Source organism: Schistocerca nitens, chromosome 1 (genome assembly GCF_023898315.1).
Source record: "Schistocerca nitens isolate TAMUIC-IGC-003100 chromosome 1, iqSchNite1.1, whole genome shotgun sequence".
NCBI classification, from domain to species: domain Eukaryota; kingdom Metazoa; phylum Arthropoda; class Insecta; order Orthoptera; family Acrididae; genus Schistocerca; species Schistocerca nitens.
This window is the reverse complement of record NC_064614.1, coordinates 928,538,192-928,557,447: the sequence shown is the minus strand read 5'-3', so window position 1 is coordinate 928,557,447 and position 19,256 is coordinate 928,538,192. Positions and strand designations below refer to the sequence as shown.

General features: G+C 38.2%; 1 protein-coding gene across 1 annotated transcript in view; it reads left to right on the top strand.

Annotated features, from left to right (window-relative positions):
• The window catches only part of LOC126193193 (bifunctional glutamate/proline--tRNA ligase), a 248,437-nt gene extending 229,804 nt beyond the window's left edge, over positions 1-18,633 (top strand). Inside the window, exons 25-26 of the mRNA XM_049932666.1 lie at positions 4,888-5,031; positions 18,346-18,633. Coding sequence (XP_049788623.1) covers positions 4,888-5,031; positions 18,346-18,505 — 304 coding nt within the window. The 3' untranslated portion in view covers positions 18,506-18,633. The remainder of the gene's footprint in view (positions 1-4,887; positions 5,032-18,345) is intronic.
• Positions 18,634-19,256: the final 623 nt, after the last annotated feature.

Genomic DNA, 19,256 nt, shown 5'->3' with positions numbered 1-19,256 from the left:
GGTAGTTCTTTGGGCCCTTGTTATCATTCCTGGCAGCCGAGAAGTTGGTCCTGAGATGTCACATTCTGTACTGCTTGGTTGCAGCCCATTTCCCCACAGCTGTAAATGTTCTGTCTTCTTAGACTGTCCTTGCTCATTATAATATGGTTGTTAGCCATCATCACTCATCTGCTGATAACTTAATGACCATCTACTGCTTTCTTTCCACTGGTAACCAAAAATGAACATGTATTGAGATCACTGCACACCAAAACATTTCAGTGGCCGCAATCTCTTCAGTGCTACACCAGATGCCAACTGTGTGTTATTTCCTTCCCCATGCTTTACCTAAATCTACAATATGAAAATACCGTTAACTACATTCCTCTTACACTACACAACTAAACAAACAAACAAACACATCTCCTTTCATCTCTACTCCATTGCGTAACAAAACAAACCCCAGATCTCTGCACTAACAGCACAAACAAGATATATTCCGAACGAAACTACAGGAAAACTCCATCATCCATGTTTCATATGTTTGGCATATCCCCATGCGCTATGAACAAAAACAGTCTCACAAAAAATCAGATTTAAAAAAAAAAAAGCTTTCCAAAAAGAAAGTACTTAACAAAAGCCCCAAAAATTCTTTACAATGTTTATTATTCGTAATGCTTCTCCTTATGAGGAGATAATTTTAGTTGGAACACTTTTTTTTTTTTTTTTTTTTTTTTCCAGGCATCATGATCTCTTAAACAGAGACCCTGCGCAACACTTTTGCTCTTTCCATTAACAAACCATGGACAGCATGCTACTTTCTAATCCAGTGCAAAGTTAAAAAACCACCTTTGGTTTTAATGTGTTCTGTCATCTGAGGTATCCGAGGTTTAAGTAGATAGAGCACAGGCAGCAGATAGCTTTTTATTCTTTACTCATCATAGCAATGTGGTGAAGGAAATTTAATTTCCAGCTGTGGGTTGCCAATTGTCTTAGCAGCTCTTTAACACCCTCTTTAAAAGGATGGTTGTTGTAATATTTGATTCTAGCTTTCTATTGTCATTCTAGGTGACATTTATATTGTCCAAATAGTTTGAACAATGTGAAATATCGCATAATAGTTGTTCTGGGAAGTGCTGTAAAATTTGTTTCATTATTAGTGTTCCAAGTTCGCTGTCATTATTAATTGTAGTGTTACCCACCTAGTGATTCCATTTAGGCTCCTATGTGCCAGTTAACTGTAAGGACCAAAGATTACTTTATCTAGAAAATGGCCTATTTTAAGTCATGATTTTGGTGCTTATAATATCAGTTGTTTTGCACTCTAAAAAAGAGGGAAAATTGTTAATGGTGAACTAGCTTTTGGGTTCTAGTTTTGGTCAGAATCCTGCAGGCCAGCTAATACTTGTGTAAGTACAAACAAGGACTTCTGGAGGTTGGTGCTCATTGCGTAAGATGACCTGTGGAAAGGAATAAAAGACTTTGTCCAGTCCCATCAGTAACTGTGAGATAACGTCTGCATCCTCAGTGCACATTGTGGATCAAAATTATATTTTATGTTGATATAGTTACTGAGGAGGAGAGCCCAGCACTGTAATCATTGGGCAGTGTGTTGTGGAATGTGGCAATGAAGGCCAAGACTTGTGAGAAAGGATTTGTGATCTGTTTGTTAGTATGAAGGGCCAAATAGCTATTCATAGAATTTTTGGATGCCAAAATGAAAGAGGTTTTCCTTCAGTGCCTGTGAGCAGTGGTTTGAGCTGATGACAAAGTTTGTTGTGCACTGATCCATCTGGTGCACAGTCAAATAGCTCTGTGCAAGATGCATAATGTGTGAGGCAAGTGATTTGATCAAGAAATGTTCAACTGTAGAAAAAGAATTCTTGCATTACAAATTCCATTCAGGTTGCGTCAGCTTGGGAGTCAGTATGATGTTGTGGAGATTGTCGCTCCTTTGAGGTAAAATGTCTCTAATAATTTAATTTGCGTAGTACCACCTCTAGCTCTTGAAGATTCTGGCATATAGTTAGATTGTGAATGACTTGAAGGTACACCTCTGCTGGTCCCCCACTGTGACGTGTCAAAGGTATTCTACTTCCGGTTGAAACAATTTTCACATTTGTAACTTCAGGCTTGTTTCTTGTATCAGCATTGAACATTCACTTGTAGTTGCAGAAATGATGTTCTAGGTCTTTCCTGGTGACAATTATATTGTCCAAATAGTTTGAACAATGTGGTATATCGCACAGTAGTTCTAGGAAGTGCTGTAAAATAGACCGTGTGCTTCAGGACACAGCAGATGGCAGCCTATGATAGTGGTATAGCCCAAAGAGGGTGTTTATGGCTAGAATTGTTTGGAAGTCTGCGTCAAGGAGAAGCTAAAATTGTGTTCCAGTAGGATGAATTCTTCAGATAACTATGTCCCACAGGAGGACAACAATTATTCCTGTTGGAATAACTTGTAGGTGTCTACCACATTTTGGGCATTGACTGTCACCATAAGTCTCGTAAGATGAGGAGAGATTCAAATGGTTTGTGCTGTATCCTGATGGAGGCGGCCGTGAGGCTCAATGCAAAATTATGTGAGGCAGTCAAGATTGTGTCAGCAGTGTCATTGATAGCATAAGATATGCGGTGAGTGCATGCAAACCATGAATCGCATTGCCATAAAATGTGGCGTGTACAGCCTAAATTTTGTTGGAACAGAGATAGGAAATCAGTTGAGATATAGCTGATTTCTTGATACGGAATAATTTCCACTACTAGTTGTACATAGTCAGCAAGGGAGATGCAGAGCCATGGAACTTGTTTGGTCAGGGTTATGAATATGAGTAGCTGGCAGTGATGATGATAACAAGTGCTGCTTCTTCTTCTGGGATGAAAAGCAACAAGCTCCTGTGGTTATTTGATGTGGAATACTATCAGTCATCTGTTGACCTTGAAGTGTATTCACATATTGATCAGAATAGTTGTTAAAATTACAAATGCCTGGCCAGTCCGTGTCTTCATGAGGTGCAGTTTCAAATACTGCCAATAATTTAAAAAAAGTAATGTAGAAAATAGTAGTTGTAGCTTTGAAAATATGTGTTCCTTCTATGGAGAGGAAAGAGGATTTGTTGAGGAATGTTGAAACAGCGGTGGGAGAGGAGAGAAGTGGTACCGCTCACTGAGAAGAGTTGTTGCTCACTTATTGTGAGCTTCTGAGAATGAACATATAGTTCCCATAGGACTAGTGTTTGTGCCAACAGCACTAGGACTTGCACCTCTTGGATGTTAAGTATGGGGCAGTGTTTCTATTCATTGTGAATTCAATAATTTTCTCAATTCAAATCTCCATTTCATAAATTAACCAAATTAGTTGTTATTTTGTAGTATGCTACAACCACTGTTCACATGAATAAAGCTTCCTTTACTTAGTCTTTCTTGATAGCTCTGTGTGTCTTGGCAACTTCTAACCCAACAGATCACAGACTACCTAAGTTCAATGTATGTGCGATACAAGGGCTTTCAGTTCACAGTGTATACCAGACTATTCAATTGTGGAGCCGTGGGTAGATGTGGGCAAGCACCTGACACGCAGGCAGTCAGTGAGCTGGCCCATATCATACAAGATGTCTCAAAGAGCTCATGCACACTTGAGGTAGAACAAGGTGGTGTGTGTGTGTGTGTGTGTGTGTGTGTGTGCGCGCGTGCGGCCCCTACCAAGTATTGTGGCTCACTGAGCATAATTTTTGGTGTACAAATAAAACCTCCTTTGATGAGGACTCTTATGGCTGTATTTCTGTATTTATCGTGCCATCTTTATTTTGCTGCAAATTCTGTTTTGAAAGGTAAGTAATAGACATTCTGTGTTACTAGGTATACAGCATTACTATTTTTGTGTAATTTCCTGTGTAACTAAGGTGAATATTCTTGCTAAGACATCACATTTTCAGCCAATAACGTGCTTAGCTCTAGTATAATATATGTTTCGATGTGCAAACTGGCGCTACTGATGTCCATTCTGCTTTGATCTCTATCAGCGGGTATGTTTCAGATAGCATATAAATTTGCATTGTTGACATAATTGTTCACACCCTCTCCTTGTGCCAAGAGAGGTAAATGTTTAAACACACATCAATGAAATGTATTTATAGACAGTTATTAACGTTTTCCAGTGTCAGACTTTTTCAGAAATTTTGAGAGTGCTGTTGCTGATATTTGTTTTCTGGGTATTAGGTCATGGTCCAAGGCATAATTCACTACCTGATGTTTCATTTTTCAATGCTGGAAACATCATCAGAGGCTTTCCTCAGAAAGCAGTTACAGTCTGAAGCAAGCTCAGCCAGCTGAACAGTTTGTATGATGCAGTGGTCAGTTCATGATGTCATCAGACCACTGCCTAAGATCATGGAGTTGCCCAGATGTATGTTGCAGAGCTTGTTGTGGGCCTTAGTGCTAAATAAAACAAACAGCTCCAGCTCTTCTTCACTGCAAACTCCGTAACATACATTGGTGTTACTACGCAATCTTTGGCAATCGGTCACGAACTGACCATTGCGTGAATACATATAAAAATAATGGCTTGCTGAGCTTGGTTGAGACTGTAACTGCTTCCTGAGTCAAAGCCTCTGATGATATCTGCAGCACAGGAAGACAAAACATACAGCACAGAATTATGCCTTGGGCCGCTGCCTAAAGCTGTTAAACAAATACCAACAACAGCACAAATAACTGCCTTTAAAGCCTGTATTGTGAGCACTGTTAGAAAAACCACGTGAATGGAGAAATAGTTCCATGTATTGTAATGAATGTGTTCACTGCATTCATTCATCTTCTGTGTGTGTGTGTGTGTGTGTGTGTGTGTGTGTGTGTGTGTGTACTTTGATTTAGTTCAAACAACAAATTTAATATCTTCTTTATTTGCAGGGCAAAGAATGATTTGGACCAGCACACTAAACTTACAAAGAAATGGACTGAATTTTGTCAAATTGTTGATCAGAAAAATATTGTGCTCGCACCATTCTGTGGTCAAGTTGAATGTGAAGATAACATCAAGAAAGACAGCGCAAGGTAAATTTTTATTCTAGATTGGCTGCAAAATGTTCAAAAAGTCCCTGCAGTTCAAGATTTTACATAGTGCGAGGGAATAGGGGTGAAGATGTCAAGAATTTGTCATAATCAAGTCACAGTAAAGTAGAAAATTACAAAGAGCATATTACTACTGTACTGTCTGTCCCCTTAGCTGAGTGATGTTGATGCCTATCGAGCAGAGAACCCAGGTCCGATTCCCTGTACTGCTAAGGATTTTTGCTTGGTGAGAGGACTGATATCAGCAGCACTCGGCTTCGTGATCCCAATTGAGGAGCTACTTGACCAAGTAGCATCTGCTTACTGTTTAGAAAGTGCTAAACACTTGGAAGAGTAGTGAGCTGACCCATATGCCCCACCACAGCGCATCCACATGACGCCACAAGGCAGAGGGTGAAATGGTGTCTGGTAGACATCCCTTGGGCCTTCACAGTCTGGACGAGGAGCTCTTTATTTCAGTACTTGATAATTATTTTAGACGAATAACTGAATTACAACTTGTTATACTCCAGAGGATTTGCCTTACGGCTGTTATACATGTTTTCTTTCTACCTCTTTCTTCCCATACTACTTTTTTTTATTTCACAGTCTCCCTCCTTCCCCCCCCCCCCCCCCCCCTCTCAATCTCTCTCTCTCTCTGCCTTTCTTTCTTTGATCAAACTTCATTTAATTTGCAATATCGGATGACACAGGTTCAACTGCTAACTTCCTGCTTGTCCTTTATTTTCAAAGATTGATTGATTGCAGAATATATGAGGGTAAGTCAATTGTTATCCGCAAAGTAGTTATAAAATTTTATTGTAATCAAATAGGAAACTTACAAGAACATCATTTTTCAACATAGCCTCCTTGCGTTTCAACTCACTTGGTCCATCGTTATACAAGCTTCCTGATGCCCTCATAAAAGAAGTTTCTCAGCTGAGCTGCAAGCCAGAAATGCCCCGCTTCTTTCACTGCTTCATCCGAGGCAAATCGATGGCCGCTTAATGTCCGTTTGAGTGGACCAAACAAGTGATAGTCAGAAGGGGCAAGATCGGGACTATATGGAGGATGATCCAGTACTTCAAATTTGAGTTTCAGGAGCGTTTCAGTAGTGTGGGCAGCAGTATGCAGACAGACATTGTCGTGCAACAACACAACGCCTTTTGACAGAAATCCTTGGCGTTTGCTGTGAATTTCAGGCTTTAGCCTGGCAGTAAGCATCTCACTGTAATGTATAATGTTTATTGTTGTGCCCCTTTCCCCATAATATTCCAGTACTGGACCTTGTGCATCCCAAAAAACTTTAACTTTTTCTTGCATGTCCGAAATTGGATGTTTCCACTGCCGTTTACTCTCGGGCTCGTAGTGATGGATCCATGTTTCATCACCAGTAATGATCCTTCTTATTTTTTAAAAAAATAAATAAATAAATAAAATAAAATAAAAATAAAAAGATGTACAAGCGGGTTTGTTTATGCAACTGTGAGAGGTGTTTTGAGACCCATCTTACACAAACTTTATGAAACCCAAGTCTGTTGTGAATGATTTCCTAGGCAGAACCGTGACTAATATGCAGACGATGTGCCACTTCATCAGTAGTTAATGGTCTGTCTAAGAGAATCATTTCACATGAATGCCCAATAATTTCTTCATTTGTGGCGGTAAACGGTTGTCCGGCTCCTTCATCGTGCATAACAGTTGTGCGACCATTTCAGAATTTTCTGCGTCATCAACGTGTAACGACAGTACTACCAAAATAAACAAAAATTTATTTAAATTGCGGATAATAATTGACATACCCTCATATTAAACTTCGACATTAATCATTTTTCATTGTCTCATAAGAGACACTACAAATCCTACATGAAAATTTTGTATTAAACATATAAACTGTTGCTAACATTGCAAAGAAAGATAGCCTCGGTATGGGTTGTTGCTTCTCTTTGTAAGAGTATTGACGTCTGTAATATCCACAGATGATTAAAATAAGTAAGTAAATAAAATGTGGCAACTCAAAGATTTTTCTGAAGACTGCAGTGCTTTATTAGGCGCAGTCATACTGGAGTGGTATATCCTCAACTTCCTGTGACCTTCAAACTGATTTACTCAGCCAGTCACAGGGGGACCTCTAGTTCAATGTGGACTTTGAATCACAAGCAGCTTGATGTATTCCGCTTAACAGAAAAATCCAAAGTTGAAGGAAACGACATGTGGAGAGAAAAAAGAAAAGAAAAAGAAATCCTAGGACCAACTGACAAGTTCACCAGGACACTGAGAGACACCAGATAATAAGTGTGTTTAATTCGTATAGCAGGTGACATCACACACTGATGGACCTTAACCTACCAAACAAGGTAGTGTAGTAGTTAGCACACTGGACTTTCATTCAGGAGGATGACAGTTCAAATCCGTGTCTGGCCACACTGATTTATGTTTTCCTTGATTTCCCTAAATCAAATCAGGCAAATGCCGGGATTCCTTTGAAAGGGCATGGCCGATTTCTTTCCCGATCCTTTCCTAATCTGAGCTTGTGCTGTGTCTCTAATGACCTAGTTTTCAATGGGATGTTAAACATTATAATCTCCTCCTCGTCCAGACCTTAACTGAGTGATGCAGATGAAATTGGCATAGAAGCCTTCTGCTTGTATGACTTCTGGGTGGACATCAGTCTCACTTGGAGGAAAAACCAAGTAACAACAAGAAGAGGAATCGACAGTGGAAAGTGTATCCAGAAAACTGATAACTTGAGATTCAAATGAGGGATAGGTTTTATCAGAGCAGTATAAACATGTGGTGAAGCTGCTATGAGCTGATTAATCTAACAAATTTTGAGAAGTGAATCTAGACAATGGTTTTATGAGTTTTCTACACAAATTAGTTATTGTCATGGGCGAACTTCCATATCACCACAGACAAGTTTTCTCTATACCTGGACCTTATGAGAAATCAAACTGTAAATTAATTATGTCAATCTTGTCTATTACCTAACAAGGGAATGGTCGAGTAAGACATGTCAAAACCTACCCTGAAATTTTTTACACTGGAAGAAAATTATACAAATGCTCTGTCAGAATTTTAGCTGCTAAGAGGCACTGCAACTATTAAAAAAATAGCTGAAAATTGCCAAATTTGTAGCACACCAGGCAACGTAAGAAATGTACATCCTTACCGGCACTGTAGCAACTGCACGTGCACAACTAGGCGCACACACAGCAGAGGTCAGTAGTACATTTGTAAACGAAACATGACACAACCCAAGTGTAATTTATAAAGGATGTTTCAGGTTACCATTCATTGATAATTTCTGCGACACTACAGTACACAGTTATTATTCTCTCGAATTAGCCACTCCAGTAACATCTATTACAAATTATCAGTTGCTTTTTGCTATATTGGTAAGTATTGACAATACAGATAAAGATGAATCAATATTTATTGTGGCTTTATAAGGCATTCCTACTAATAGTACCCCTTTTTTCAGTTCCACAGTAATGTGGAATCCAATTAATGTTCTCAATTTAGCAATAATGAAATATGAAGAACGTGATTTCCAGCCGAAATAGCCTATTTCTCCTGAGGACATACATATGTGTCATTTGTTTGTTAGTTGATTACCTTGACATTCATTCAAATGATATCAACGTTTCTTTTGAAATTGTGGATATGTTAGAAGAAATAGGAAATAACTGTGACGATTCCATGAATTATTGTTCAGATGACGTCAGTTGCGCTAGTAACAGTTCTGAAGAATACCTTCCAAACCTAAAAAAAAAAAAAACATGTACTGCAACAGCTTTCAGTGACAAAGAAAAGAAAAGGCAGTGAAATATTGGTTAAACAAAAGAGGGAAAAAATGCTTGAAGTTACACAGTGTGCAAAGGCATTTTCATTTCATAAAATAAGAGCATTAACTGTACAAACGGAAAAATGAATTACATGAAGTGAGAAATATGTGCCAAATGGAATCCCTAAACCATCTGAATGAAAAACTATTCAAAAGATTTAGAACTGCTCATGAGAGGCTATACACCGTTGCCAATGGAGATCTGACATAACATTGCTAATTTCCAGGCTTCATCGACCTGGCTATGCAGGTTCAAGAAATAGTACAGAGTAGGAAGTTGCAAAATTACCAATTTTACGTCACGTAAACACATAGAACAGCTACCAGTAATAGACAGTATTATAGAGAAATTCATAGCTGATGTAAAGACGAAGCATGCTGTTGTCCGTGCAACTGCTGCTTATAATGCTGATTGGTCAGGTTCTGTGAATGAACTACATGCACACTGCACTTTTATCATTTCAGGGTGAAAAAAAAATGGAGTCAGTCACCCAATCAATGAATGCAATGACACATTCTTATATGATAACGCCAGTGACAAGTATATGAGCGGTTTACTGTTTCTGCAGCTGTATATCTGTTTTCAAAAGCCACAAGGCAAATTAAGACCAAAAATAAAAATTGACTGTTTAGTTGCAAAAATCTTGTAAGCGATGCATCAAAATCTGGAAAAATGGGAAAAAATAAATTTTCAACATTTCGTTCAAAACATATTTCTACCAGCTGCAGAAACTAATTAATTGCTTTTGTTGGATTCTTGGTCTGGATATACCAATACCCCTGTTTTTGTGGAGGATGAAGAAAAATCTGTAGATGTAATGTGGATTCCACCTGGAACTATTAGCGTGATTCAACCTCTCGGCAAAAAATTTTTTCAACAGTGGAAGGTCAGCAGTGCAATGTGCAGAACAGTGACCGGGACCGTTTCTGACTCCATCCCAGTTCTGTCTAAATACAACTAGTGGTTCCTCTGAAGTGCCTGACTGCATCATTTTTTTCCTTTGTACAGTGTGCCTGGTGCAAGAACAATGTTTGTTTTTGTCATTCAGTAGACACTTTGCATTTTTGCAACGAATACAGGGAATTAACAAAGAACTGTTTCACTTATAGTCAAATGTACAACATTCAAACATTATTATAAGGAATGGCCTACAGGAATTGTTATAAAATGTAGTACTGCAAGACACATTTCATTTCAACAAATTACAAGTCCTCATTGTGGAGGTCATCTGTGACATGCCATGCCACTGCCATGATTTTATTTTCTCTGCTAGCCATTTTTATCAGAATTACATGTGCAAGAATTGGACTGTTGATATGAAGTTATTCAAAACAGTGTTTGTTTGGTTTAAGCCAGATTTTCACTGGAGCAAACAAGCACAAGCAAAAGAGAATTCTGTCTGGTGTACCTGGTAGGCCTCTTACAGGTCTTTCAACTGGACACCACTGCAACTACTTACGTATACCTAACCTTCCCCAGTTACCTGATTGGAAAATGGAGACCTGCACTTTAATGTGGAATCCGAACCACATGTCTTACACGACCATTCCAACATCTGTGAGAAGTGAATTCTCGGTTAGAAATCATAATGAAAATGTTGTAGTCCGAACGGGATTTGATCCCGCACTGGTTCACGAAGCGCATGCTTTTCCATTAGACCATTTTGGTTTTGGGGCTGAGGGAGGGAATCATGAATATGACCATTAGACCAGTGGAAATGCTAGCTGTGTCACCTGTTGAGATGATAGCTGATGTTGTAATTACTGTTCTGTTTATAATTTTGCACTCAATGGTAATGAGACACCAGGTGAAAATGGTAGCTGACATACAATGAAAATTTTGGACCAGTGCTAAGGAGAGATGAAGATTCCGTGTAAACTGCATGATCTCCACGCATGTCACGCTTCCATACAAATTGATACTCTTAAATTCTTCCTTCTCTTCGCCATTTTGCATACTCCATCAAGAACAGTGAGCTCGCCATGCAAAATAATCCTCATTGAATAGCAAAGTTTCACATTTTGGCTCTAACAAGATAGAGTTGTATCCTGCCGATTATTGCTTCTAAACACTAATAACACAGGATTCATAGGCAATGTTCACTACTTCATGTTCTCTTCCGTTCCCTCTAGTATACATGGTTCTACCCATGTAGAAGCAAATGGTAGTGAATTTTCTGCAAATGCATGTGTTCGCTTTAGATGCTTAAAATTGACGTCTGTGAATTCCAGATAATTCCACTATGTGGTGTTGCGCAAGTGATCCGTCAAGCTGCCTGCTAGGCGGGCAGAACTGTAAAAAGCACGGCAAAAAAACTTCAGCCTTATTTACAAAATACTTGCAGTGCCTCTTAGCAGCTAAAATTTAGGCAGTGCATTTCTTTCGTTGTGTTGTTCTTGTGTAAAAACTTTTCAGGGTAGGTTTCGACATGTCTTGTTGGACCATTCCCTTGTAAGTAAGTCCAGTAAAGCAGGTTATATTTAATCAAATAATAACCAAAGATTTTTGATACATTTATTTTGAAACTGGTGTTGTAAAGAGAAAAACTAGTTTGAACATTTGGATCAGACAGAGATGTTTTCTCAAGTTTTGCAAAGCCTTTTATGACTCCAGCTCTGTTGGCCAGTGATTCTACCAAGTTACGCCAAACCATTGGATTTAAAAGTCATGTAATGCACCATCAGCAAATTAAACTGTGATAGTGGCATTTAGGACCACCCCTATTTCCAGCCTGTATGCTGAGGCTATAGGCAGAAACACCTCTTGGTGTGACAGGCGTAAAAATTGTATCCACACTGTACAAATCTGAGCACTGTAACATTGCTCATCCATTGATGGAGTAACCTTTAAATAATTGCCACTGAATAATGAGGCACTTTTAGAATCAGTGTAAGGGGTAGCTTTTTCGAGATGGATGTGGTTTGTATCAATGTTAAATGTGAGGCTGGAACAGATTGCCACTGTCCTATCTTAAGGGCCCTGCATTATTTTATATTTCACCTGTTATAAGAATGCACTCTAATTAGATCTCTTGCTTCTTCTTCTTGAAATATTTCTGCTTATGCAAGTCATTCACAGAACCTCTTCCAATCTTCTCTTTTCTCCCACATTCTATCATTAAGCATTTCCTCCCACTGTAGTCCACTGTATCATTTTTCACCTAGTCACTCCATCTTGTTTGCGGTTTTCCAATTGGTCATCTTCCAGATTCTGTCCATTCCAGAGCTCTTCTTAGAAGTCTTCCTTGTCCAATTCTTTTAATGTGGCCAAACCAGTGCAGCTTATTTCTCTCCTTTGTTTCTTTTAGGCGATTCATCTGAAGTATGTTTCACATTGTTTCATTCCTTGTCCGGTCCCTTCTCATCTTACTCAAGATCTGTAGAAGGCTAATCTTTGTCACTTGTATTCTGCTTAGATCTTTCTTTGTCCATATTCCAATATTCTGATCCGTAGGTCAAAATTGGTAGATAGTATGTACTGCATATCATGATCATTGCTTTGGCAGATATTTTCCAGTTCCTAATTATATCCGATACACAGTAATAAAATTTTCTATCCTCTCCAAAATTTTATCCTTGATTTTTTCTTTCTTTGTTGCTTACCTCATAGATATTTGAAAAAAATTACTTGTTTAATTATTTCATTCTGATATTCATTACCTCACTTTTTGTTAAGCTTATTTCCATGACTGCTTCTTCAATTACCCTTTGCCAGGTGTTTATTTGCCCTTCCAGTTTCTCACAAATCATTGTATTGCAAATACTGTGATTTTCATATTGTCTGCTATTGACCAGTGGCAAACTTTCCTTGTAATGATATGCTTGACTATATTGAAGAGCACTGGTGAGAGAACACTTTCTGTCTGTTCTAAACCATTCCGATTTTCTGCCATATATTACAACACGATTCAGGAGTTTGTTATACGTGTTTCTAGTCAATTATTCATTTTGGTTTCTTGGAATCCTTCGTCTGGTGTATTTCTTGGAGTTGCAGTTGGCGATGATGTGTCTCTGGATTTGCTCCGACATCATAACATCAAATGCTCTGCCCCCATGCCGCCCCTAGCCCAACAGATACTTCAGACAGTGTGTGCACAAAAGCAGGCTGAGGCAAATGTTGTGTTCTGTATGGTATAACTCAAGTCATTCAATTATTCATGCCTGCCATTGAGGGTGCAGAAGTTTTAGCATCATAACTTTTGCAAATATTTTAAAATTTATGTAGTCTCAAAGTGTATGCACCCTTTAAATCCATAAAATTCTCTTCTGTTTCTTTTGTGAATTTTTCCAGGGACATCTGAGCCAGTGCTATCATTTTCCTTGCTGCTCTACGCAGTTGTTTACGTTTTTCCCTGTTACGTTCCATTCTATTTTGAACCATTCTCTCCATGCAGTATTCTTCTGTATGGCTGCTTCTCCAATTTTGTCATTCCACCATGGAGTTTCTTTGTGTCAGATTTTTGTTGATGTCCTTCCACTTGTTTCTTCTATTGCATTGACTGTGGCCTGTTTGAACTTCCTCAATTTTTCTTTGCATCCTTCCTCTCGTATTTGGGGAGCTATGTCCTAATCTTTTATATATAATAGAGGGAAACATTCCACGTGGGAAAAATATATCTAAAAACACAGATGTTGTGACTTACCGAACGAAAGTGCTGGCAGGTCGATAGACACACAAACAAACACAAACATACACACGAAATTCAAGCTTTCGCAACAAACTGTTGCCTCATCAGGAAAGAGGGAAGGAGAGGGAAAGACGAAAGGGTGTGGGTTTTTGTAGGGGGCCTAAGGTTCTGAGGATTCCTTGAAGCTCCGCCTGGACATCAGGAATGGGATTACCTTTTCCCCTAAGGTAAGTCTTTCCGCTCCCGGGACTGGAAGGACTCCTTACCCTCTCCCTTAAAACCCACATCCTTTCGTCTTTCCCTCTCCTTCCCTCTTTCCTGATGAGGCAACAGTTTGTTGTGAAAGCTTGAATTTTGTGTGTGTGGTTTGTGTTTGTTTGTGTGTCTATCTACCTGCCAGCACTTTCGTTCGGTAAGTCACATCATCTTTGTTTTTAGATATATTTTTCCCATGTGGAATGTTTCTCTCTCTTTCAGTTTCCATCATTTGATTTTTGCCTGTCTTTTTCCCCTGTATGTACCCTTTCTGAATCACTTCACTCTCCTTACCACTAGTCTGTGTTCACCATCAACACTAATGCCTTGTATCACTTTCACTTCTTTCAGGGATGTTATGCAACCGTAAGTTATTATTACAAAGTCTGTTATGGATATCTGTTAAAAATTCCAACTGTATCTGATGAATTTGTGACCATACTTTTCCTTATGTCATCCATTACCGATTATCCATTATTTCTTTGACATGTGTATAATAATACCTTCTGTGACCTGCCCATGGCTTTCTATGATTGTTTCATATGCTCTTCTACTAATTCCAGAGACTTTAAGTCTCCTATAGTCCCAGTCTCGTTAGATGTTACAGTGTCTTCTACTTTGCAAGGGAAGGCCACATCGTTGGGGGGTCACAGATTTACTTCAAATTTTGCACACCCTTAGTAGGCCATTAAAACAACATAATGTGCAAGTAGTTATGTGCACTACTCTGGCAACTCTTGAGTCGCAAGACAAGTTTCCTGCATGTATTATGTAATGGATGTATCTGTGCGTAGGTGCTGGCTGTTTGAGTTCATGTGGTTAAGTGACTAGTGTTCAAGCTTTGTAAGACAAATATTTGTGAGGCAACGGTTTGCTCAAACTAAATTTGTAATCTGTATTTTTTTCATCGCTCATCATATTATTTAATTTATATGACATTTGAGAGGTAATATAAAAAAAATGTGTATTTACATGAAGTTTTAGTGAATATAAATGTTATTTGATTATATACTATTTTAATTAATCAAAAAAAAAACATATTTTTAACTGTCGTCAAATAAATTAAGTAACGCACAGTGTTTTCTTGAAAAGGTATGGCTGTTGTGATTTGCAAAATCCTTTATACAAGCAGTCTGGTAAGGTACTGGAACTATTTCGCACATCAATGTATCAACCTTCAAACACAGAGGCAGGCCCCATTTGGCAGTTAACCTGCAAAGTGGTGAGACATTGCTAATGTAGCAAGAACGAATAGTGTATGTGCAAATTTTTTAATTTCACATAATTTAAACATCTACTACAAAAATGAAGGCTTGAGCGGGAGATGAACCATCACCTCACACACATTCGTCTTACAAGGCTCAAACAGTAATCACTTGACCACTATGGACTCTTAACGCCCAGCACCTATGCACAGCTACATCAGTTACATAATAGACGCGTAAAACTTCTCTTGCTATTTTCTTGGAATTGCCAAAGAAGTGTGCTTTCCCACTCGTACATTATGTTGTTTTAAGGGGCTCCGGAAAGGCTCAAAATCATGAAAAGTTCAATTTTTACTTTTTTGCGTTTTCTGAATCTGCAGACTATTACCTTTTAATAGATATATAATTTATTCAATTCCGAAGACTACAACTATTTTTAATTTTTTTTGAAATGTGTTCTACATGGGCGTGACCCACTGTGGCGCTGTTAAACTGCTGTCAAATGGCGTTATTATTAATGTCCGTGTTCATCAGGTACATTTTAGTGATGTGAGATAAAGTATGTGTTGTGGCTAACCTGTGATGGTTCAATATATATCGCTGGTGTGATTGTCGATTGTTTCATGTTTATTTACTCTGTCGTTATCTCGAAAATATTCGTAATTAATTCTGTTTCTTGAGTCTCTTGTTTTGTTGAAGTATAATAATGAGTAAAAGTAAAGTTATTAGAAATCCTCTGAAGGCTTTTAAGAAAAGGAGAAATGTTGGAAAGCCAAAGGTATTTAGAAATATGGGAATGAAGATAGGTTCTAACATGGTACGAGCGATGCTTGCTTTAGACAAGGAACGCCTTCGGGCTGCAGACAGGGCTGTAAAGAGTCTAGAAATACAAGCAAGAGTAAACAGCTGGAGGAACAAGAGGAAGCTGGAGGAGGAGTTTGCAGAGGATGAAGATAATCCATCCTATGGACCTGGAATGCACTAAAAAGTTAATCCAATCTTTGTCGCTCGATTCCCAAAACTTTTATTTTCTCATACTAATTACATGTTTTCTAAGGATCTTCCAAACATATTTGTTTCAAACTTTCAGTAAATGTTACACAGTACCTTCTGCATAATTTAACACAGCCTTTTTCCAAAAAACTGTATATTTTTGAATATATAAATAAAAAATTGCAAAAAAATGTTGTGAATTTTCATTACAATTGAAAAAAAAAATCATCTTTAATAACTGAACTAAAATTTTGTAAAATCCCTGTGTTAAGTTGTAGCCCATATTCCAATAAATAATCTGTAAAAAGTTCAACTTCCTACCTCAAATACTTTGTGAGGAAAGATGTAATTTATAAGCGTTATTTTAACATTGCAAGTATAGGGCGTTCCGGAGCCCCTTAAGGGTCTAGTAAAGAGGTACAAAGTTTGAAGTAGATCTGTGATCCCAGTGCCGTAGCCTCCATGTGTTAATAATAGACTACTCCTCTTCATCTGTTTCACATCCTATGAGAGGAGCATAAACCTGAACTACATCAAGAATATTTCCTTCCATCAATTATTCTGTTGTGTATATTTTCCACGGTAAGTTCTTTGTTTGCCAGTTATTTAGCTGCTATTATTGTGACATCATTCTTTTGTCTCTTTGTGACCGCCACATCTGATATCATTTTTCCTGCACCTTGCTACCATTATTGGTATGTTCCTCTCTGTCATTGCCCATGTGATATCCTGGATTCTTGCATCCTTTTCTAAGGACCAACTTTAATAGACCCAATTCTTATACATTTGTCGGACAAATCCATATTTCATCGGGGTCATGTTGGCCACCGTGTCCAACAGATCTGCTTAAAGGATTTGTCACTTTCTTTATTAGTTTTGATCCGAGGCTCATTTGATTGTTAAAAGCAAATGGATTATCTACTACTGGCTTGCTAGGCCTAATTTAGCTTCACTGGAGTCATGTTGGCTCACTTTTCAGGGTACCTGTATGACCTTCACATCTATTGTAGCGGTCTCTCAGGTCACACACAAACCCCCTGTACTTCACCCATCCAGGCAGTCCTGTACTTTACGTCATTGCCCATCTCCCACAATACGGATGAGGGGCTGTAGTTGTGGGAGACACTGTGTTAGATGATTGCTATTGTGTTCCGTTAGTATCCTCTGCTGATTCTAAGCAAAGGACTGCCCCTTGACCATTTTCCACAAGTATGTCTTAAGGGTAAACCCTCTAAATAATTTTGTGTATAGTGCAGAGCTGTATAGATCCTGAGGACATTGGAACAGATACATCATCGTCATCATCATCATCAGAGTAAAAGGTTTCTCATTTACTTAATGTGATAAATAGGAACAGTGTAAGGGGAAAGGGGGGGGGGGGGTGTGGGAGAGAGGAAATCATCTGGAATGCATATAATTTTCAGTTAATGCACAGATACCCATACAAAAAAATTGTTCTTTTACTTTACACAGCACTTAAATCTTTCTAATGAAACCAGAGTACAGATTAGTGAGAGTCTGATGAACAAGAGTCTTGTTGAGTGCAGTGCCAGAAATGCAGGGACACGCTGTACATTGACAAATATCATACATTAAGTGCTCCACACTACCGGATACTGAAATAATGGAGAAAGTATGGTGCAAATCTTTGAAAACATTATAAAATACAAGTTGAGAACTTTTAGGCAAGAACAGTTCTAAGAAAAATACCAGCTTTTCAAGTGCGGCGTAAAACAAAGCAAAGAATAAAGTAGAGACTAAGAAGGTTCAAAATTCACTATTATAATATCAGTAGGTTTGGTGAAAATAAACTGACTTCAGGTGACTGCACAGTTCTGTCAAGTGTAAAAAAAAATTGTTTTTGAGAATCCTTGAAGTTGAGGTTCCTCGCATTCCATTCTGACAGTGGGTGATGCAAATGCCACTATTTGAAATGCATTGAGAAATGTTTGATAAAACAAGATGTGCAGTTTGAATCTAACTTAACAAAGTAGAATTTAAACCAATATATGCTAAATTAACAAATTAGCCCATCACCTGAAAGGGTCTCCTCACCCTCACCCTCTCCCCCAAACATGTCTTTCAATAGTTATCATCCATATGTCATATACAAATCAAATAAGGAAAGGCTTCAGGGATATCTCTGTAAAGCACTCAACTGCCAGTAGGCATTTGTGGTGACATTTCTGTTTCATAGGACTACAGGAAAAGAAAATAAGTGAATAGATCAGAGATATTTTAGTCTCTGTATCTTCATTTCATTCAGTTTGAAGTATCCTCGCAGGCAGTATGAATTGATTTTTTTCATGGTACATAAAACCATTAAGTTGCTAATTTTCAGCCTAACTTTATTACTTAATTTTAATCAAATGTCTTGTTTCTTTTCAAGGGATGATGCAGATGCTGAACCAGGAGCTCTTGCCATGGGTGCCAAAGGTTTATGCATCCCGTTTGACCAGCCTGATACCTTGGAACCTAATGATAAATGTATCCACCCAGCATGCAATAGGACACCATTGTTCTATTCTCTTTTTGGACGAAGTTATTGATGTTAATTGTGCGTAAAATGTTTAGAATGTCAACAAATGGCTGCCCTTCAGCTGTTTGTGGATAAGAAATATTCTGTTGCACAACATGTATGTAAACTTTCTAATGAGATAAAAACGTCTGTTTTTTATTAGTTGCATTAATTCTTTCTGTGCCACTATTTTTGTGTATTTAGTTCAGTAAAATGATTTAGGACACAACATACTAGAAGCAGGAACACACACATACATTGTCATTTTCACCAGCTTTCAGTGTGTTGAATGCCTTCACTTGGTATAATAAGAAGAAAAATTGAGTTAATGAAACTTATTTGAGTAGAGAATTTGTAATTGTTTATATCAGTCTGCTGGTGAACATGCATTTTTCCCCATTTCAGTTTGATTTATCAGTACAGTTTTTAATCTTTCACCAGATTTTTACAGTTGCATCTTGAGCCATTGTCAGCTAACTACAATGTTTGAGTGGTAAGCATGGATATTGTGTTAATAGTGTTTGTCCTGAAAGCACTGTGCAAATCTAAAGTGCTTTTGAAGCAGAAATTTGTCAGGTGTTGCCAAAAAGGATTCAGTGACTGTCGTAAGCAAGCCTACCCTTAGAACTGTTGGCTGGCTGGCTGACGATCATCATTCAAGAGACTACTCACAAATGTTGCATTTGTTTATTCTATGAGTATGAGGCACTGTCTGTGGTGAAACATCTGACAGATGGAAACTACCTTATGCAAGCACAAGGCCCAGTCAAAACCCTTGTATA